Source organism: Prinia subflava, chromosome 13, assembly GCF_021018805.1.
Source record: "Prinia subflava isolate CZ2003 ecotype Zambia chromosome 13, Cam_Psub_1.2, whole genome shotgun sequence".
In the NCBI taxonomy this organism is placed as follows: Eukaryota; Metazoa; Chordata; class Aves; order Passeriformes; family Cisticolidae; genus Prinia; species Prinia subflava.
In genome coordinates, this window is record NC_086259.1 from 13,174,375 (window position 1) to 13,197,236 (window position 22,862).

Genomic DNA, 22,862 nt, shown 5'->3' on the forward strand with positions numbered 1-22,862 from the left:
CCAGGCACTTGCAGCTGTGTTGAGCCACTGAAGGTTTGGGGGCTGTACAGATGTCTCCATGAGAGTGAAAGGACTTGTAGAGAGCTTCCATTGCTGGCCTGGAGCCATGAGAGGAAAAGAGCCTGACTGCATATCAGGGTCCAATAAAACCCTTCCAAAGCTGGGTGCATAGGGAGAATGGCTTTTCCTCCTGTGCTCAGCACCCTGTTGTCAACAAGCGCAGGATTTCACAGGTGCTTTTTGCACTTCTCTAAGTCAAACCACACTTCAGGTGGAGAAAACTGCAGTTCAGATACAGTCAGCATCACGTGGACCAGGGACAGGCTCACCTTGGTAAGCTCCAGGTGGGACAAGTGTGGGGTCAGCTTGTCTCACTGAAAAAAGCTCACAAACAGATTTATTGTGAATCTTTTCCAAGGAGCTAGTTAAACAAGGCTGGTTGAAGCACTCTCTGACCTGTCTCTGCCCTTAAAATTCAAACATAGCTCTATACTTGTAAAGTTGTTTTGTTGGTTATTGTGCTCTTGTTTTAAAAGACTGAGCACCCATCCTCCTGCAGCAGCTAAAACAAGACCGTTGTGTTTGAAGCTGTCCCTGCTTCTTAAGGGCAGGCAGTCTTTTATAAAGGATGTATTTTCTCTCTAATTCTCTGTCACAAAGAGCCACACAGCAGGAGTCAAGGAAAGCAAGTACTTCCCTGTGTCCAGATCAGAAAGACATAAAGAAAATAAAGAAAACTTTCTGCATCTGTGATTTTTAGGCCCATACACCCATAAAGATCACACTTTTCACAGAAACTCCCAGTACTGCTGAATCCAACCTCTCCCATTGCTTCCAACACCTTATGCTGCTGTTGGCAGATCTAAACTGTGTCCCTGTGTGCCCAGCTCCCAGGGGAGAGGAACAATGAGACACATTCAAGCAATGCCTTCATCAGTCCCATTGCTGCCAGCCACAGCCCAAGTCAGAGCTCATGTGGTAAAATGGTACCCTCTGCCCAGCCCATCCAAAGCACAAGGCACTGCCCTCGAGGTATTACACCTGCCTATGCCATTACCCAGTCCTTCACAAGGAGCTGCCAGGCTCTCTGCCATAACTGTACAGATTGGGAACATCCTGCTTTAATCAGCAGAACACCTCTCTGGATTATATCTTTGCATAACAAGGCTGTTTTGTCTCATTTGTGACTTATCTTCTTGTTTCATAAGCTGAGGTTACAGAAGGAAAAGCCTCAGCTCTGTAATCTGGGAAGAGAGAGTGGCAGTCATATCACTCAGTAAAACTAGAGAAGATGATTCACAAAGGTAGATTTCCATTGTTCTTTCTAAATAGAATTCCTAATGGATTTTTTTTAAAACTGCAGTGGAATGGGACCTGCCATGGGAACTGAGACTATCCTCTGTTTTTTACCTTGCAAATTCAAAGGAGTCATGGCAAGAGTGGGAGATGTTGATGCTGCACATTGCTGCCTCTGAAGCTAAGATATTTAGGTCAACCATATCTAGCCAAGACATGCAATTCGTTTGTGTCCCCGTTGCTGAGGATGGGATGGGTGGAAGGCTCTGTGCTGGTAACTCTTGGTGTGCATTAGTGTTGGCCTGTTGGTTTGTATTGCATTGTGTGACCTGGTTAGCTCTCTGACCCGGTGCTCTCTGTGCTGTCATTGGGCAAGGAAAATGGAATTGCAGTGCTGAGAAATTGCCTTAGGAGTGACAAAGCAAGCCAAAGTGGCTTGGACATCTTAGGAAATAAAAGCAGGAGGGGGAATATGGAGTTGCTGTGCTTAGGATAACCATCAGTGTCCTTACAGTTCGTGTGACAGCTAGCATTTAATCACCAAGGAAAACAGAAAATATTGAATCAACTGGGTGCTGCCGAAAACACCAGGTTTCCTCCCATGCTCTGGTAAAAAAAAAGAGGTTTTTTTATGAGTGTGTTTCTGCCTGGACAGTCTTGACTGCAGCATCCTTTCCCCCTCATGCTGAGTGAAAAGCTGTTTGCTCTTCACATCAGTGACGGGAACACAGCTGTGCAATATCTGAACTCAGCTGTGAGCAATTTGGTCTCTTGTCCTGTGCAGGAAAACTTAACTGGACTTTGAATATGCGTGAGCCAGTGGTTATTCCTCTGTAACATGGTTGTTGGGGCTACTTTTCTTGTTGGGGTACGAAATACTTGCCAGTGTAAGGATTTAAAATACCAATTTTGAAATAGGAAGTGACATTAAGAAATTGATGTCTGAAGAGCTCTTCCCATAATGATAGACCCAACATAAAGTGAGAAAAAGCAGCATGATGGGTCCAAAAGCAGGTGAAATGATTTGAGTGACTTCATCTAAAAGTATGAGAAGCGTAACCTTTAGTGCCTCCTAGCAGAATAGGCACATCTGCCCCATCGCAGCAGAAAGGGGCCCCAGGCAAGTTCTGTGGGAGTAAACTGGTCTGTGGATTTACAGAGAGGAGGGGGATTATTTGGGGGATTTAACTTCTGACTCCTCCTTTAGCAGCAGTCTGTTCTTTTACATGTGGTACCCAGACATTGCTTCCTCATCCTTGCCTCTGCACCTGGGTCTGCCTGAGCTGTTGGAGCGATTCTACAAACACCCATTGAACCAGTAATGGTTGGGAAGGGAAAGGAAAGGGAGATGGTGAGGATTCCTGATGTTAGCCAGCACCTATGGACACAGCTTGTGTCCATGCATGGGCTCCCAGAAACCCTCCTGGGATGCAACAGCATTTCCCATATGGCATCCAGGTATGACAACAGAAGCATCTGTGCCTGCTCACCAGAATATTGCTGTGCACCTTTGCCACACACAGAAAGCAATTTATGGCTTTTGAATAATGTTATTTTCTGGCTTTGGAATAATGTAATCTTCTCTTTAGTGGTGGGGAAGGAAAAGGTGGATCTTAAGACCAAAACATTTCCCACATAAATAAGGATGAGTGGGCAGAGTAGTTCATTATGTTTACTTGTCTGAGTGGCAAAGCTGGAGGAAAAATGAACATGTAGAGATCAGAAAGCCGGGTCAGACAACCTTAGGAAGCTTTGAACTTTGTTTCTGGAATCTGAAAGGAATAGAGGTCATTTAGTGTAACCCTCATGTTGTAGTGGAATATATTGGTTTGTGCTGTGTGTATATGATTCTGTGATTCTATATTCTGGTTACCACTGAACACTAAGAGTTGCTTTTTCTAGGGAAAACAGTCTCATCTCCAAACATGCGTTTATGCAAATTGATCAAACTGTATAAGAGAAGTAGGAGGACTTCTGTAGGATCCTTACATAGTCCTACAACTGTAGAAAAGTTGGCTTCACCTAACCACGAAGCCAAGCTCAGGAGTTCTCAGCTTCTGTTTCTCAGACAAACCCGATGCCACCCGTGTTGCTCCCTGTGCCATGAAGAGCAGTTTCACCCCTCTGCTCTCCACCAGGGCTGTGCAGTGTGGCAGCTGTGGCACAAGGCTGCCCAGGTGGCTGATGGCTGCTGTGGATGAGCTGTGGGTTTAGCCCACAAGCAGCATTCATGTGTTTCTCCATGTTGTTAGTTTAAATCAGCAAGGATGATAAAAATGTGATTTAAAATGTTCTGGGAAGGATCCTATGTAAAAAAAAATGGTTAATTGTATTTGCTTCCTGTTCTCCTGACCACCTCCACTTCATTCTCTCCTCCCAAAGGCTTTGGGTATCCAAGAATCTCCTGCACAAAACCTTTGTACACCAGGTTTCTATGTGGTTACAATTTTGGCACCACAAGTATCAAAGAGGAGCATTGCTCCAGGGGCTCCCACACGAGCCAGTACCAAATGGGTTAGCAAAAAACAGCCCACAGGCACAGGATGATCCAGATAAGCAACGTGTTGCAGCTCAGTGAGCAAATCTCAGTGAGAGATCCAGTGAGCAAATGCATTTTTACATCCTTACGTGATCGCGCCGTCCCCATGTGTCGATACAAGCGGCGGGGAAATGCGCGGTCATCCAAGACAGGGCACAGCAGTGTCCTGTTTCACTCTGGGCTGGATCAGATGTTTCTTTCATACACAGAGCCTCTTCTATCTGTATAAAACATTCAGTAGATGCTGAAGCATATCAATGAAAAGGAATGTGTTAATCAATGAAGTGCTGGGGTCAACTGCCAGCACAGGTGTGAAATGGAGTGGGAGAGGGGTGAAGGCCCCTGGCTGACTTGTGTACCACTCCACATTCCCAAATCCAGGGCTGGGGACAACAGGACATGCTGCACCCCCCCCAAACACCCTCCAGTAATGAGCCCGTGCAGCCCTGTTCTCTCCAGTGTCTCTGTGGTGATGGCTGTACCAGTTTCTTACTTTTTCACTGGCGGGTTTGGGGAGCGCAGTCCTAAGGAGATCCCGCTGGGAAAAGCCGAGGAGCCGGTCTGGTCTGTACCATGCTTTGCCTCTGATAACCCCCTGACTCTTGGGTGTGCTTCGTCCTCACCGCGCCTGCTCTCTGCGCTGCCCGGCTCCCGGCTGAGAGACGGCCACGCGACCGGCGTGCGCGCTCCGGCGTCGGCCTCGGCGCCAAACGTCGCCAGCCTCGGCACCTCCACAGCTTTTCCTCGGCCGTCTGACCTTATCTAGCCAAACAAAGGCCAAAAAATGAGCATTTGAGACACCAACCAAATTTGGCAGGTATGAAGCTTCTCTTGAACCGAGAAAAAAAAAAAAAAAAGAAAAAACGAATTGAGAGTTGAAAGCAGCAGGGAACATAATACTTGGTTGACTTTGCCGTGAGCTCTTTCCACCACCATAAACCCATGTGGCGGACTTTGCAACTCTCTAACTGGTCTGGTTTTTCAGTTCCTCTTAAGTCTCTCCTTTTCTGTGTCCGTTTTTTGCATGACCTATAACCAAAAAGCTGACTTCTCGCTGTGCGTACATTTGGATGTATGGCTCTTCTGCTAATCTTCTAGAGGCATGAACTAACACCAGTTGTAGCTGCCTGACTTCTAGTCTAGTTGTTCTTAGATGTTCTCTGTTATGTTTTTCCTTTTTATACTATTTTCTCTTCCTTTTTCACTTTTTTTTCCTCTGCAAGACACTTTCTGTTGAGCCATCTTCCAAGAGAACTAAAACAAAAAAGTTTAAAAATTAAAAGCCCAACAAGGGACAACACTAAACAAAGTAACAAAACCAGGCAAAGGTCACGGCAAGGTCATTTCCAAAATTGTGTCACCTTGATGTCTGCTTCCAACTCTAGATTAATTCAAGGATCTACCAGTCCTTGGTTAATGTATCCAACCAGTTGTGTGCCACACACATCCAAGAAAGTGGAAAAAACATTTTAGAAAAATTAACGAAAATGTTTTAGAAAATCTGCATGAGCTACACCGACACATGAATCTGATCAAAGGGCAAAAATAATTCTCCATCCATGCATGGTGCATGATGATTTCTATGAGCTGGGATCCTGTAAATTAATGTTATGTAAAATCAAACAGCTCTGTATTGTTAAATGCCCTTAAGTTACTAATTGTCTGTCCAATGTAATAGGGATTGCATCTGTGTATGTACATGTTCAGCTGTATGTATACATAAATTTATTATGTATATTGTAGATTTTCTTTTTTGTTGCTTTCCTCCTTAATTTAGTTATTTTAGATTTCCCTACATGTTGAATGTCTCTGGGTCTCTGGCTTTGGCCTGATGTGATCTTTCCTTTCTATTGCAGAACCGCATGCACGAATCTCTGAAGCTTTTTGACAGCATCTGCAACAACAAATGGTTCACAGATACATCTATCATCCTGTTTCTAAACAAGAAGGACATATTTGAGGAGAAAATTAAGAAATCACCACTGAGTATCTGCTTTCCTGAGTACACAGGTAATGAGAAATGTGGCTGTACAGGAGTGCTTAGCAAAGGGACCACAGAGCTCTCCCCAGCCAGGCTGATGCTGTAGTGTATCGCAGGCAACGAGGCTAAAGATGCAGAGCTAGAGCTCCCCTTAGCTTCACTACAGGTTTTATTTCAGTAAGTGCCAAAGGATCACCCCCACCATGGTCCTCTTAAAGCAGGAGCACAACTTGACCCAAGTTCTTTGCTGGCAAAGGGCCACCACCAGTGATTCAGGTGTCTGATCTCCACCTCGCCACTGGGTTTGATGCCAGCACCTGCAGGTGTGGTGCCACTGTGCACTCCCCAAACCCATTGGTTTGGGTTCCTTGGTCACTCCTTGTGTCACTCAGGATAATGGACCTTCTTGCAGGTCTCTCAGAAAGGTGCAGTGAGTTTAACCATTATAAATAGGTGACTGCTCCAGGAGACCAACACACAGGGTTTGTTAGGCTGCCCTCAGCTGGAGTACAGCTTTGTTCTTTCATACCCAACCATGCTCCCTTAGGCCACAACAAGAATCCCTCTGCAGTTTCTGGCCACTTTTCCACTTCCAGGCACTGCGGGGCTGTAGAATCATCATGATCCTGGAAACATTCATGTCCGAGCTGGATGGGGCTCTCAGCAACCTGACCTGGTTGAAGATGTCCCTGCTCACTGCAGGGGGGTTAGATTAGATGATCTTTAAAGATCCTTCCAACCCAATCCATTCTATGATTCCATGATCAGCCCTCCAGTATGCAGGCAGCAGGTCTCACAGCTTGGCTGATTCAGCTCAAGCAATACATTTTCATCACATTAGTTGAAAAGTCCCCAGTTTTGCTTTCAGGTTTGCCAGCCTCAAGTGTCTGGACATAAAAACACTTCCAGTTAAATGCAGGTAGAAAACAAGGTTTCATACTCTGATCTTCCCACACCTCTTAACCCATAGTGCAGGCAGAGGAGAGCCACTGTGAGCCATGCCCTGAGCTGGGCTGGGGAGAAGGAGGCCTTGGTGATCTGTGGGGTTGAGAGCAGGAGCTCTGGGATGGGCAGTGCACAAGAAGCCCCCACTCCTGCTGCCTGCCTGGCATCTGACCCGCTAATGATGGGAATACATCACCCGTGCAAAGGCTGCAGCTGCACCCCGCTGCTTCCCTCTGCATCTCACCGGCTTCCACAAACCCTCATTACCATTCCGAGATGGCACAAAAATAAACTTTTATCGTCATGAATTATTTAAACTCACCGGAGACATCCAGATGAATCAAGCCGACAGACAGAGACGCCAATCCCTTTGTCAGGAAACACAGTTGTGAACCAGGAGCACCAGGAGTGTCACAGTTCTGGGCAGGCCAACAAATTATTAACCAGAGCTTCTTATCTCTGAGTACTCAATTTTTCACTGTGAATAGACAAAAGTGATCCCTCATTGCTGCTTTGGGTTGAATGATCTGTGGCCATGGAGCTGAATAACTCCAGCTGAATTCAGAACATCTGCAGGCTTCCTCTCCGAGGAAGATTTTGGTGTTTGTCACTACCAGCACATTTCAACCATCTAGTCATCTGCTTGGTCCAGACAGAACCAACATATTCCCAACACATTTGTCTGAAAAGATCTAATCATAGAAATTTCAGTCTTTACAGCTGAGCTCACAATAATGCCTACCCCAAATTTTTCTGGTTGCAAATTAGATTGCTGCTTTTGGATAGCTTGTAGAGCAGCTCATCACCGTCTTCTTTATTGCAGTGTTTCTGTATACTGGATGGTTTCTGTCACGTCCTATTCCCTTCCCTTTTCTCAGTGAAGCAAACCTTCACCTCTCACTCCTTCCTGATCACATTTTGTGCACCTGGTTTTATAGATCTTCACTGTTGTCTCCCAGAAACCTCAGTCTGAAATAACATTCTTACAGAACCCTTGATGTCAGACAGACAAGAACAAGAAGGAATGTGATTTTAGATATTCCTTTCCAAGCTATCCCAGCCCAAGAGGGAAGTTCAGTGAGGGAGGCAGGCATTCATACACATGGAGCTAAGCTCTTGGCTGATTAAACAGAGGAAAACAAGACTTCTGTCTGGAGCACTTAAGCTGCAAGTGAACCAAACCAATCTTCCCCAAGTCTCAGGGGACCCCAAAGCTCTAAAATCCTTCAAGATGCTTTTTCTGGAAGCTGGGAGTTCTCACAATGCCAGAGACCCTCAACAGATCTCCTGTCTCTCTTGTGCCATCAGAGAGGGCAGGAAGTCTGACTGCTGAAAATCCTTTTACTGATCCAGCAGGGACCTGAGGTAAGGAGTTATCTCATCCTCAGGTGTTCAGCAGTGCTGTTATGAGTTATCTGTGCTGTCATTCAGCCCAGGCTTTAGACCCAGGCACACACTTCAGCCTGCTCGCCCCTGCTTTGCTGGCCACAGCTCACAGGATGAAACCCTCGTGGCCTCATGAAAAAGCAACATTATTAGAATGTTGCCCTGGAGTTAAAAAGAATTATTTGATAAAAGCCTATAAACTGAACAAGCAGACTTTCAACATCACAAGTAGGTTCCACAAAATGCTTTTAATGAAATGAAATTTCTGATGTCCATTAGTTCTCCTGACAGGGAATTATTAGAAAACTGCATCCACAAATTTGCCTGCTGTTTGCTGGAGCACTGTTTCCATCCCCTTAATTCACTCATGCTTTTAACTAATCCACAATACTTAGTAAAGCAGCAGCAGAATCCACGGCTTGATTTAAACCAAGCTGGCATTAGTGATTCCCTGCTCTTGTAGACAGAATCAAACATCTAAATCCTTATGTCTTTGAACAACCAACTTCCTGTTCATAAAATACCCTCCTGATTGTGCTCAGCATGTGGAACTGATTCTTTACACAGCTCTTCATGCAAGAATCTGCTCCCAGAAAAAACTTTGCTTCTCTTACTTCATTCTTATTCTCAAGTCCTATGGTCTTCATGAACTTGTGTCTTCAACTAGCAGTGCATGTGTGTGCAAGTGGGATTTCCCAGAGGAGCTGCCTTCCACCACAGCACATCTCCAGCCCCAGTAAGCTTCTCTCTAGCAAATAACAGCATTTCCCATCAGTTAAGCATCATGGAGAGAAAGGGACGCAAAAGCACTGTTGTGCTTTTGGCAGTGTTACTGTTGTGGAGCCTTGTGGGGGTCAGGCAGTGCCTGGCAGTGCTGGGAGCTGCACTCAGGCCAGCCAGAGCCTTCATCAGCCTTGAGGAGGTGCCCAAGTGGAGCCATGTGTGTGAGCAGGGTCAGAGCTGGCCAGAGGAGAAAGGATCTACTCATTTGCGTGACTCCTTCTATGCTTTTTTTAACACCAAATTTGAGGGTTAATGAGGTTTGGCACAAATATCTCTCTATATCAAAACAAGAAACTCCTCAGAGTGTGATATTAGTCATGGCTGTAGCAGAGAGTACTGCAATCCTAGTTCCTTAAAAAAAAAGGGGGGGGGGACATTCTGTATCAGTCTTTTGTTGGGTTTTGAGGGCTTTTTTGAGAAAAGCCCATTTTGCCTTGTAACAGAGGCTGGATTTTTCATGTCCCTTTCTCTTAATGATTTAGGGAAAGGAGGGCACAGCTACGAATACTGCCCTCAATTCATGTTAACTCTTCCATCAAAAACTGAAACTTTAATCAAAAAAAATCTAAAAAAGGAAAAAAGCTAAGCCTTTTCCCTAGGTCAAGCACTTGCTGCATTTCTGGCAGGTTTCTTCTCTTTCTTGTCACCATGATGTGGAACTTCTTCCATCATAGCCTGTTTAACACTCAGCTCCCTCATCCGTTTCGTCTCTACAGACTATAAACAGCAACTCAGAATAAAAATACAGCTGAGCTGACAGTCAGAGAGCATCTCCTGCCTGGCAGCAATCCTGGCTGGTATCGGTGCCCATCCCCGAGGTGGAGAGAGGCCACCTGGGCTGCAGCAGCCCCACACAAGCCCCCCACATCCCCACAACAGGGTGTCTGCAGGCACCGTGTGGGTTCCAGGTCGTGGGGTTGCTTTAACCCACCCTTTTTCCTTTCCTCTCGCCCTCCCGCAGGCCCCAACGCTTTCACGGAGGCGGTGGCGTACATCCAGACTCAGTACGAGAGCAAGAACAAGTCGGCCAACAAGGAGATCTACACTCACATCACCTGCGCCACCGACACCAACAACATCCAGTTCGTGTTCGACGCCGTCACGGACGTCATCATCGCCAACAACCTGCGGGGCTGCGGACTCTACTGAGGGCCGCCCGCAGCGCCCTCCGGCCCGCGGACAGGTCCTCCCTTTCCTTGTTTTTGCCTCCTCAGAAGATGACAAGGAAGAAGTACACAATTCCCTCCTCCTGTCCCAGAAAACTCTGCAGCGAGTTCTGCTTTCCCCAGACCCGTGTTACTTTATTTTGGTTCATTTTTGGTTCGTTCCCTTGCTGCCCCGTCCTACTCCTCCGTTCCGATTCACAGTGTTGTGCAGGGAGCTAACGCATTTCCCACGAAGTGCATTTCAACTGCCAAAAGACAAAAATACTTCAGTTTTAAAGAGAGAAAAAAATCAAAGCCTTAAAATACTGGTCAGGAACAGTGTAGTTTGGAACCAAAACTCTTTTTTTGCCTTGAAAATTAAGGGATATTGTTCATTCTCCTGGTTATTTGCCTTTTTAAAAAACACTATTCCTTTGGGAAGTGCTAAATACAACCTGATCATTTTGAAGGTCCCTTACAGCTCCAGTTCTGACCCCAATGCTGGAGGGTTTGGTGTTGAATGCAGCCAGGATTTATACATTCTCCTTTTTTCCAGACAGCTATTTGAACAAGTAAAACAGCCATATCGAGTTCTGCTGGTGTCTGACTAACAGGGACACAGTAACAAAGCCTACTAAGCCTTGTCTAAAATCATTCATTACTGGTAGCAGTTTTACCTCAAGTTTTTCAAAATTAATGATAAAATTTATCTAGTGGTTGCCATAACCCATTTCTGAGGCACTTCCATGGAGGCCATGGAGGGGCTGGGCTGGGACCCCTGGAGTGTTGGCAGTGAGGATGCCCCAGGAATGGTGTCCTGATGGGGACTCCCCACTCAGTGGCATCCTGACAAGAAATCCAGCCTGGGGACCTTTCCCACAGCACCTCCCAGCCTCAGTGATTCAGCAGAGGCAATGGCTTCTGCACACACACAGCATCACTTTCCAAACTTCAGCCTTGAAATGCTGGGATGCACAAAATATTTTTAGCCCTGGCTTCTTGTAGGCAGAGTCTGACCTTCAAGTGCCTGAGACAGGGAAAGGTGCTTTGGAAAACCTCCCCGTGCTTGGGTGGCAGCAAAGTGTGCAAGAGCCTCGTGGCCCTTCACTGCCCCTTGAGAAGCCCAACCTTGTGCTCTGAGCCTCCTTGGCTGAGCACAAGGCAGTGGCTGTCCTGTGTCACCTCCTGCCTGAGCATCCCACAGAGACAGCTCCAGGGTCGGTGTCTCCAGTCAGGGCGTCTCTTCACCAGTATCTGTATTGAGATGGATGGTTAACACTGGCAAGGGAGCTGATTTAAGTGATGGAGCAGGAGGAAAAGTGCAAGGAAAGGAAGAAGGAAGGGCAGGGGAGAGGAGTGGGAAGGGTGAGAGTAGCACCCACACAGTAAAACTGGAGGTTCAGAGAGGATAAATGCAGGTGGGCTGGAGTGAATGTGGCCACCACCAAGAACTCTGGATGCTGCTGAGTTGAAGGCAGAAGGGAATGTGAAAGGTGGGGTGTCACCTCTGTGGACATGGAGGGACTCTTAGGACCCCAAAAGCTTGTTTGTTGTCTGGGTGAGACAACAACTCTGAGGTCCCACTGGGGGCAGGTGGGCAATGTTGATCCCTGCCTCTTCTCTGCCCCTCTTAGAAGTCCATTGTCTTGAAAAACATGAATCTTTGCAGGCTGGCCAGAAGTTCAGCTGTCCTCTCTTGGGAGCCTTATCTAGGAGTGGCTTTCAGGTCTCAGGAGGTCTCTCCAGGGCCGTGGTTGAGAGGGACAATATCTCTTCTCACCGTGCCCATTTAGGAGAGATGGTGTGAGAGCACCCAGAGCAGCACAGCCCCAAGGGGAGGGGCCAGGTGAGTGGGCAGAAGGCAGTGACAGGAGCACATATGGTGGCACAGCAGGGAGAGGACAGTGGGAGAGGCTTAGGGAACGTTTTGGGAGAGAAGCTGCAGAAGGGAGATGAGGCAGATTGACATAGCAGGGAGGATGGGAAGAAAAGGGCACCTGGGAGCCAGAGGAGAGTCCCCATCAGGAGCTGTGCTCTGCCAGGACAGTATTTGTGGGACATTTGTGACAAATGCCCAGCCAGGGCAAGCAGGAAAGGCGTGCAGAGGACAACGAGGTGTCTGTCACCCATCCAACCAGCTACAGCCCAGCATGGCTGGTAACTGCCAGTAACCCCTAGAGAGAATTAAATCATGTATTTACTATTGTACAGCAAGGACCTGCTGCTGCTCTGCTGGGCACTAACAGCAATAACACAACTCCCTGCCTCCCCTGCTCTGGCACAAGCAAGCACCCACTTTTCTCTTCACCATCTCAGCCTTAAAATGCCTCCAATGGCGTCGGCTCCTGCAAAGAGCTGGCCAGGAAAACCAGGAGCTCCTGTGTGCTCCTCGTGCCACAGCCCACCCACACATCTGTCTGAGCCCCAGCAGTGACACCGAGCATCCACGCGGGTGTTGTGTCAAACCCAGGGCAGGAAAACCATACACTGGTTACATTTGTACCTGACATGTAACCACTGGACCCAGAGTGATGCTGGCTGGTGCTGGCAGGGATGCAGGTCATTTATTAAGCTCTGTATGAAGAGTTTGATCAGAAGCACAGGAGTTTTGGAGATTTTCTGTTCCCACCCCTTGCTGTGAATGATGTTTTAGCCAAGCAAATAAGTAACAGAAGCAGTTCCCAGGGAAGGCAGCACCACACCTAGGCTTTGTGAGCTCCCAGCATAAAGAACACAGAATATTTTGATAAAGACAATTTAAGTTAATTCCAAACTGCCAAATGCAGTCAAGTGGCCAGTGCTGGCTCAGTGTGCTGTTAGCACTCTCCAGGCTGGATTCAGGTAACCATTCCCAGCTTTGCCAGCTGGGAAGTCCAGGCCCCCTCTGCAGCTCCAGCTGGTCCCTGGCACATTGGTAACCATCAACAGCTGGTGCCCCATGGGGAGAAAAAGGAAAAAAACAGAGGAAATGCTGCCACACAGAGCCTCTTCTTTCATTTTCTTTGGCATATTGTGTGTCTAAAGCTTCATCTCAGCTGCTGCTGCTGACATTCCCTCCCTCACACAAGTGTCATGAGGATTCACTGACAAATGCTGGAAACAGCCTTTGGAAAATGAAATCCTTCCAGTGTTAAACACTACTATTTCTCCCACTTGATGGCCGTGTATAGATTTGTGTCTCCAGAACGCCTGCCAGATTATTGCTCACTGCTGGCTTCTGCATCCTCAGAACCCCTCCTGACAGATGTGCCTTCCGCAGGCAATCTTTGGCCCCGTGCTTTTTCTAAACACCAGCAATTCTTGCAGCAGTTGCCTAAAAAGCACGGTGAAATACATTTCCCGCTTTCAAAAGCCTTTTCTTAACAGCCCCTTGAGCTTTGCAATTGCTGTGCTCAGAATCCAGACCCTTGGAGATCCAGAGCTGCGTCTCATTTGCAGTCTCCACATAGCAGGGATGTCGCAACTGGTACAGCTGCATCAGAAATCCTACCAGGGCATGGAGGAGAGATTTTAAAAGCACAAAATTCAATCAGCTATGTATACACTCTCCTGCCCTTCAAAGCTTATGTGAGAATTTGCAAAAAAAAAAAAAAAAAAGCCCTTTTTGGGATGCAGAAGGTTTTTACGACTCAGGTCACTGTTCCAGCAGCAGAAGCATCCAAGGGCTGTCAGCATTGAAAGTAGCATTAGCAACTCGTGATGAGCTTCAGACAGCAGCAAAAAAAAAGAAGGAAGCTCCCTGTCGGCGTGCTCCATAGTCAGTGAGAGGGGCGGTTGTGGAGCCATGAGACCACAAAAATGCAAATGGCTTCTTTATTTAAACAACAATTTCAATGAAATAGAGAAACCCGTACAAGGAAAGTCTTGCAGCGCTGGGCTGGTTGGGAGACCGAGCAATAACCATGCGCTGGGAAAGCACACACTGAAATACAGCCCCAGGCTGCCAAGGGCAGTTTTTAATCTTGCATATAGAAATTGCGCACAGTGTGGTTGTCTCGGGGCCGGAGGAGCCCGGGGAGCGGCGGGACAGCGGGGACGCTCTGGCCCTGCCGCCTGCGGGCGCGGAGCGGCCCCGCCGGGCTGGGACGGGCACAGCCCTGCTGCCGGCCCGCCGACACTCCCACTGCATCTCTCAGGAGTTTTGTACCGGAATTAGCTCCCTCCTTCAGCCAGCTTCCCTGGATGGCCGGTCATCCCTGGAGGGGAGAGCAGCCTCAGGAGGAACCTGCCGTGCCTCCTCTACTGATGTGATTTTGTTTTGCAGGACCCTCAAAGTATGAATGAGGGCAGTCTTTAATGTAAATTAAAACATATGTGGTGGGTTTAATCTATCATGGCATGAGCCCAGTGCTTGCCTGCAAGGGAACAAACCTTGTTCTCAGTGCAGGAGTGCAGTCTCCAAGAGGTCAGGAGGTGACATAGAAGATGTCCTTTTGCCAGAAGGTCCCCGTGTGCCCAGCCTCACTGTGCAGCTCAACAAGGCAGACACCACCCCTGGGGGATCTGCAGACAGTGCTGGGAAAGGGACCAACCCTGCACTGTTAGTTTGTATGACATGTCCCAAGCTTTTTGTGGTCACAAAATCTCCTGAAGCCAGGGAGAGTTGCTGAGTTCCTGGGAAGAAGGCTGGCCATCTGTCAAGTCAATTAGAGAAGCTCAGTTCCAGTGGGCTTGGGTGTTTTCATGGTTTGTCTTCAGTCTTACCACCAAAAACCCCACAACCATTTCCAAGGAGACTGAAACACTCATTAGTGATCTGACACTGGACACGTCAAGGTCAGTAGGAATGGTGTTAACTGAGCATCACCCTGAGCACCCAGGCCCATCACTCATCCCCAGTGCACACGTCAGACAGCAGAGACGTGGTCCAAGTGGCACAGAATTGCAGACCATGGCCTTGCCTCTACCTCCCTGCAGGAAAGAGCAGGCAAACACACCCCAAGGCTCCCTGAGACTGGAGGGAACTGTGTCATTTCTGAGCTCCAGCACTGACACGAGGTAATTGATGCTGACAGATATAGGTACGTGACCTATATAGTTATACTGAGAATGTGGCTATGGCAAGGGACTTTGCACAGCCAGCAGCCTGGGAAATCTTTATTTGTGTGCAAACACAAGCAAGTTCAACCCTTAAACCCTTAAATGCCTTAGTGAGAGGAGGACCAAGCCTCCAGCTGGCACCCTGCAGGCAGAGGGAAAGGGAGCTGGATTCAAGAAACAGCCCCATCTCCCCAAGAGGGCAGCTCTGTCCATGGACACTGGGTGCAGTAGGCACAGGGAGGAGAGGCCAGGAGAAGAGGCAGAGGGGCTGGCAGCTGGCTGGATGCTCACTGCCCAGGCCCTCTTCCACCCAGTGTCTTGGAAATTCAGATGCAGTCCTGACTGTAGTGCAGGCAAAGCGCTCCACAGCTAAAGCTGCTGCTCCAGGTGGGGAGATGTGATCATGGCAGGTAAAACATCATTTTCAGCAGTGCCTGAGTCTCACCAGCTTTTCCAGTGCTGGACCAACCTGGTGGTGCTGGGCAAGCAGATAGGGTTGTTTAAGCACCAGCCATGGCCCTGTTAATTACCCCAGTCCCTAATTTGTGCTCCTCAGCCCTATTCCTCCACCTCCTTTTTCCCACTTGAGCTCAACAAGGGAAGAGTGACCACCACCCTGCCTCTGGGCTCCCCACTCCCATCACATTTCCCAAAGGATCGCCAGAGGCCGTCACATTTTCCCTTCGCTGGTTTCCCGCTGAATCATTTCTCCTGCATGTTTGATGGCCCAAACTGTATTAACTGTAATTTTGTACGAAGAGTGACTGTCCATTGGTTTAATAGAGCATTAGTTATTGTAATAATTTATTGGCTGTTGGTAATGTATTTATTAGTTACAAAATGTTAATAAAGTGCCAGCTCTTTTCTAGTGTGAGAGTGGTTTTATTGTCTCCCTTGAGCGCGTCCAGCTTCTCAAACTTGTTATTTAACCCTATGGCTTCTCCACAAACACTTGCAAAACACACAGCACCAGCTGTCTACCAGAGCCTCATCCACCTGGAAATAAGGAATTTGAAAAGGATATAATCAAAAGATTCTTCATTTTATGTAAGTATTTGGCAGGATTTTTTTCCTTTGCTCGCCAGAGGCAGCAGCAGGGCAAAGCATCCTTGCTGCTCCACTGTTTCCTCCACCACACCGGTTACAGATCTTTCAGAAGTCACAAGCTTTGCCTTTCCACTGTCTCTTTGTGTGAGCACAGTCAGAAGACCCATTGCTGGTTCAATTCAGTAAATGGTGTGTTCTCCTTGCAGTAGCACAAAACATGGAACACCCCTCCCTCCCTTTAAAACAATGCTTGAGCCAGTTTGTTCTTTTACATTTAAACTAAAGATCTTCCATTATTTGGGGCATAATATAGAAGTAAGGAACTTGAAGAAATGAAGACAAAATTTTCTATAAACCTCAGCAAACGAAAATGAACCATTGCTCCTATTGACTTCACCAACTTCTAGTGATGTGGCTTCAGCTGGACCATCCTCAGATGGGAATTCCCACATGGCCCATCCTAGGAATCAGACAGAACTACAGGCCAGCCTTGAGAAAAGCAAATGGCTGAGGAAAAGGATTTTGCTTTGTGTATTGGTATTGGGGATTCTTAAAACTCCCTCCAGGACACCATCCTGCTCAGATTCTGCATGGGTGTTCAGGACCCTGAAGTCATCAGGGTTACTTTGCCTGAATGGGAATTCTCATTTCCCTGGGCAGAAGCTTTATTTCAGCTGCTCTTCCACCAACACCATCACTTTTTCATTTAAATATAATATGTATATAGGACAACACCAGAGATGAACAAGGAAAAGCCCATCCCGATTCTCTCCATGAAAATGTGAAGACCCAGCAATTTTGCAACAACCACAAGTCAAGAAGAACCACATCCTTTTGTGGCAGTTTCTGGTTTCCCTATGAATAAGGCCTTTTTTTTATTTCAAGATAAGGATCGAATTGAAGTCCCAAGGCTTTGGAAAGCGCCTGCTTGGCATCCCCAGCTCCTCTTTGTCAAGGAACCGACAGTGCAATCGCGAAGCCTTTCAAGATGCAATCAGACAGCTGCTAAATTTTGCATGCAAAAGCTACCGTTGAAGTGGAGCTAATAAAATGACTCACTAATAAAACATTCATGGAAAACTCCAAAATGTGTAATTGGGTCATCATTTCATTAGCAAACACACGTGTTCTCGCAAACCTTCGGTGAGTCCAGAGCCCCCTGTGCTGCGCCTCCAAAAAAAGGGGCTGTGGGGGATATTGTGGGGGGTGTTTGCTGCAGGAGGGGTCCCCACCCACTGCAGAGCCTCCCGTGTACACGCCCTTCCAGGAGATGCCACAAGGCTTTTGTGAGCAGCTGTGTCCCCACGTGAGCTTGAGGCAGTCGAGCCAGAACTGGGGGCTCAGTCCCCAGCAGGGGTTACAGCGAGGGGCAGCAACTTCAGACTTTTCAGACTTCCCTGAGCCCTGGGTTTGCACCAGAAGCTTTGCAGGTTCAGGTAGAAATGAGGTGGGTACAAACAATGAAAGGGATGCAGGGACTTCCTGAAACGTCCCCCAGAGCTGTCAGTGGACCAGCAGGGAATGGCTTTGTGGTGATTCTAAGAGCAAGTTAATGATGGAGAAAATGCTTGGGAGCTCTTGAAGCTCAGATCTGTCCTGTCCAGTGGCACCTTCACACTAACAGTGAGTGCATGCACCTGCATGGGAACACCCTGCTCTGTGGGGCCCTGTGGCAGCCCATGGGGCACAGGACAACCTCACCTCACCTCCTCCTGTTCTGCTGTCTGCTCTCCACTTCTTAAGAGACTTTGGTAGCATGGGGGAAAATGACTCTTTATGGGGTTTGTCCTCATGTAAATGGGGGAAAAAAAAAAGGAAAAAAAAACCCAACAAAACTACAGCTTCTAGAAGTTTACCCTTATGCTCCTACCAAAGCTTTTCTAAGCTTAAAGTCTCCTTGGAGCAGCCTGCAAGCCCAGAATTCAGGAGAGCTGGTAAGTGGGCTGGCAGAGGCACCTGTACTGGTTACCACCATGCAGGTTACCTCCTTGGGATTTCTTAGGAGCAACCCAGCCACCACAGGTATTTTCAAAGCTGAGCTGAAGATTTTTCCAGGGACACAACCTGCCCCAACCTCTGGGCAATACCTTGGCACTGGTCTCACTAAATGACACAACTCAGTGCCAGGTACCCTTCCAGGCAGGTCCATAGGGCCACCCTGGGATGGCCAAAGCCCCCTCCACCCCAGTCCCCATGCCCAGTGTGTCCAAGCTGCTGGCTCATGCTGTCTGTCCATCCTTTATTTGGGCGCTCCAAAGGATGCTTCAGGGGTGCCCAGATCCTGAAGAGAGACAGGGCCCCTTCCCTACTCCTTTGGTGAGGCAGGGGAGGAGCAAATGCCTTTTTTCCTGCTTTTCTTTGAGGTTTCAAGTGTCTGCCCTGCCATAGTGGCCCCACAGGCTTGTGCGGGAGGATCCACACCTGTGGCACACCTGTGGCAGCCCCACACCTGCCCTGGCCTCCAGCCCAAGAGGAGCACAATACCCCATTTCCTCCACCTTCATAACCAGCTCAAACTTACCACTGTCCTATTACAGAGATTTTTTTGCTTTCTAACAGTTTCAATTCACAAAAGTGTTCTCCTCTCCTCTAACTCTGTCTTTGCCTTCCTGTCTCCCCTCTCCTCCCTCTGTGCTCCCTTTGCAGAACCGCATGCACGAATCTCTCATGCTCTTCGACTCCATCTGTAACAACAAATTCTTCATCGATACCTCCATCATTCTCTTCCTCAACAAGAAAGACCTATTTGCTGAGAAGATCAAGAAGTCACCTCTGACCATCTGCTTCCCTGAGTACACAGGTAGGTCCTGGGGCTGACACACACCCTGCACCACCAGGGCCGGGGACACAGAGGGGACAGGGAGCCTTTGGGGGTGCAAAGGCACTGCAGGAGCAGCTCCACGGGCTGTGATGCAGCTCCAGCACCCCTCTCATGGGCTGGGGCTGTGTCCTGGGTGGGGCAGTTTTTGTGGTAAAGGTGCCCAAGCAGCTGTGGGACAGAGAGGGGGTCAAGACAAATGGAGAGGAGTTGAAATGAGCCTGGGCACAGGGAGCTGTGGAAGGAAGACTTGGCAGGAGCTGACCGGCCACACTGGAGCCATCCTGTTTGCTGGTGGTTCCTGGGAAGCTCCTGCAAGAGGAGCTAAGGCTCGTGGTCCTCCAGGCTGCATCCTCCTGGGAGTGCCTTCATGCTGGGTATGGCTGGGGACGAAAGAGCCCCTTTACAGCAGGAATCTGCAGAACCACAAGAGAATCATCCATTTTGTAGTGAAACCAACACGGCCTGGGGAAAAGGATGAATTACCAAGAAGATGGGCGAGAATAGATACTTTGGAATTCTCTAAGGGAAAGAAAAAAAAACAGTTTAAATTCAGACTCCAGCATCCCCTACAGATTCTGAGATGTCTCTGAACTGTTCCACCCAGAGCACATCCATCCTGGATGCCAAACCCTGGGGACAAGGGAGTCCCCCGGAAGATGGCATCCATTCCCCTACGGCATAAGGGCACCAGCATTTCCACCAGAGGCATTCAGGCTTCTCCATCCTGAAGGCACCAGCAATTTTCTCACAGCACCTGGTAGAACAACCAGACAATGCCACGTGCAGCTGCATGGCACAGCCAGGCTACCCCATGGAGGGGGACAGCCCGGTGGCACCAGCGCAGCCTCCCTCTCCTTTGGCCACCCACTGCAGCAGAACGAGGGGAACCAGCGAGCTGGGAAAGGAAAATAAATCTCCAGATAATAGCAGCTCTTGCAAAGGCGATTTCAGGGGCGTAACTCAGCTTTGTGGCTCCCCGCGAGGGGCCAGCGCAGCCTCTCTCGCTGCCCTAAGCAGCTTAATGCAATAATGCACATTTTTCGGCTCAAACATCTGGCGCCTCTCCAGCCCACCTTCCCGAAGGAAACCTCCCAGCCCGGGAGCCAGCAGGCAAACACGCGTGTCCCCACACGGCTCCTGGGCCACCACCACAGCAGTGCCCGGGGTGAGACCCCCACCCAGCCCGGGGGGGCACAGAGGGGCTCAGGCCCACCCAGGGGGCACAGCCGGCGCCCATGGGTGGGGCTGGGGTGACCCCAACTCTCCTGGCCGGGGCCCGCCCTTCCTGGGGGGAAAGGGGAGAGGGCAGAGCGGGCAAAGCAGCAACACCCGGGGAAGGAGGAGCCCTCAACAGCGCTGAGGTGTGAAGCGTTTTTGGGGAAAATGGGGCCAAGGGGGAGCAAAAGGGTAATGGGGGTGGAAAGGAGGGAGATGGGAGGAAAATGGACCCTGCTGAGGGGTGAAGGGGAGGGTTGGGGGGAGAGTAAACGGTTTTGCCTGTTTCTGTTCTAATGAAAGCACTTCGCAAGCCCCACGGGGCCGGGGGCGGCGGGAGGGGGCGGCCCTCAGCCCTGACCCCGCTCTGCCCGCTCTGCCCGCAGGTCCCAACACCTACGAGGATGCGGCCGCCTACATCCAAGCACAATTCGAGAGCAAAAACCGCTCCCCCAACAAGGAGATTTACTGCCACATGACGTGTGCCACAGACACGAACAACATCCAGGTGGTTTTTGACGCCGTCACCGACATCATCATTGCCAACAACCTGCGGGGCTGCGGCTTGTACTGACCCCCCCCGGCCACAGCGACTGCTTGGGTGGCGATCCCGGCGCCAGGAGAGGAAAGAAACGTAAAAATAACAAAAAAAATAAAAACAAAACCCCCAAAGCAACCACACACAGACACACAGACACACACACACGCGCGGGGAAAAAAAAATTTAAAAAAAAAGAAACGAAAAAAACAGATTGAAGGAGAGAAAAAAAAAAGTCATCATAATCATGAGAGTTGGTAAATAAAAAGGCATAAGGAAAAATTATATATATACGTATATATATATATAAAAAAATCCACACCCACCTTTTTAGTTTGTTTTTTTGAACCCCCTTCTCCCATCAGGCTCCTCCCTCTGGCCCCCCGTGTCCCAGCCTGGGGACACCCCGGGCCAGGGGGCTCTGCCCGGCCCCACCATCCCAACAACTCCCCCGTGCCAGGCAGGGAAAGGGGTAAAGGGCAGCGCCTGGGGTCGCTCTGGGCAGGGGCTTCTCCTCCCAGCAATTTGACCACGGGCTGGTATTTTTTTATTATGATTATTATAATTCATTGTTGTGGGATGGCTTTTTTAAATTATTGTTATTTCGATTTTTTCTCCTTCCCAGCATGGGCAAGGCCAGGCTGTCCCTGCCTGTCCCCAGTCTCGCTACCACCTTCAGAAAAAAAAAAAAAAATTCTTTTCTCTTTTTTTTCTATATTTTTCTCCTTTTTTTCCCTATTTTTTTTTCTTTTTTTTTAAAGAAGGAGGGAAAAAATTGAAAACTGCCCCCAGCCACATGTCACAGCTAAAAAAGGGAAACAACAGGCAGATCTTCTGCCATTTCCCACCCTGACTGTTTTAGGGAAGGCTGCAGTGGGGGCATCCTCCTCCTGCTCCCTTCCATGGGTTTCAGGGGGGGTTAGGTCAGATTTTTTGAATTCCCACACCAGTTCAGGCCAAAGCCCTCACCAGCCAGAGCTGGCGGGTTTTTCTCATTTTTCCCCTCCTGGTTTAACAGCTCCCTGCTCCCGGTCACTGCTCACTCTCCAGGTCTGTATCCAAAAGCACAGCTCGGCCCCCCCAGCCAGAGTCCCCCTCATCCCTCCTTCAGGGCCGACCAGGGACATCAGGGAGGGCTATACAAATATATATATATATGATTTTATTTTTTGTTTAGAGTATTTTTTTGTTTTCGTTTTGTTTTTATTATTTTTAACTCTTTCCAGTGAATGCTTTTTTGTGCTGCTTTTCTCTCCCCCTCTCCTGCCCCAGTCCTCTCTCCCTTTTAGTGAATGGTGTTTTCTCTCTCATGTGGGGATGTTTGTGCTGCAAAATAAGAAAAAAGGAAAAAAAAAAGCAAAAAAAAGAAAACAAAAAAACAAACTTAAAAAAATGAAAATAATTTAAAAATTTTAAAAAACACACACAAACCCACAAAAAAATTTAAAAAAATAATAAAAAAAAACCCAACAAAAATCGAATGTAGTGTTTACATTGAAGCCACCGTTTTCATGACCAATCCCTCATCATTTCTACTTTGATTAGTAACCAGACATCTTCACGGTTTCACTTTTACGAGTTACCTTTGCTGAAGAAGAGCAGTCACACCTGTTCAAAAGAAAATGAATAAATAAAGAGGAAACTTAAAAAAGATATTATATATATATATATAAAAAAGCGCCAGGTCTTTCTAAGCCTTTCTATTACCAATCAGTGAGGTTTCTGTGATATATTACACACTGCCAATCTCTTTCTCTGACTAATGGAAAAATTCATGTGTAGCTCAATAAAGAGAATGTTTGTCTGTACCCCGGGCTCTCCCTCCTCGCCTCCGCCTCCTTCTTTCCCCCGCGCCTGCCTCCCTCCCTCCTTCCAAAGAGAGGAAGAAGAAATACCAAAAATTGCATTTTGGGGGGATTTGCTGCTGGTAGCAGAGGGAGACAGGAACTACGGATTGGTGTAACTATAGGATGGGTGTAAATCTTAGGAAGGTGGTGTGTGGAAGCTCTCTGGTGCTACAGAACATCACTGTGAGCAAAGGTCCCTCTCAAAAGACCTCCCCAGGCAAGAAAAGATTTTTCTTTCTTTAGGGAATGCAAAGCTAATCACCAGGGTGATTCCTTCAT

At 48.2% G+C, this 22,862-nt stretch overlaps 1 protein-coding gene across 2 annotated transcripts in view; it reads left to right on the forward strand.

Annotated features, from left to right (window-relative positions):
- GNAO1 (G protein subunit alpha o1) overlaps positions 1-22,544 on the forward strand; it is a 139,330-nt gene extending 116,786 nt beyond the window's left edge. Inside the window, exons 7-8 of one of the 2 annotated variants that reach the window (XM_063410545.1) lie at positions 18,809-18,962; positions 20,585-22,544. In XM_063410545.1, coding sequence (XP_063266615.1) covers positions 18,809-18,962; positions 20,585-20,772 — 342 coding nt within the window. In that variant the 3' untranslated portion in view covers positions 20,773-22,544. Of the gene's footprint in view, positions 1-5,691; positions 5,846-9,891; positions 15,985-18,808; positions 18,963-20,584 lie in introns of those variants that run through there. The other variant, XM_063410544.1, reaches the window with a different exon arrangement.
- Positions 22,545-22,862: the final 318 nt, after the last annotated feature.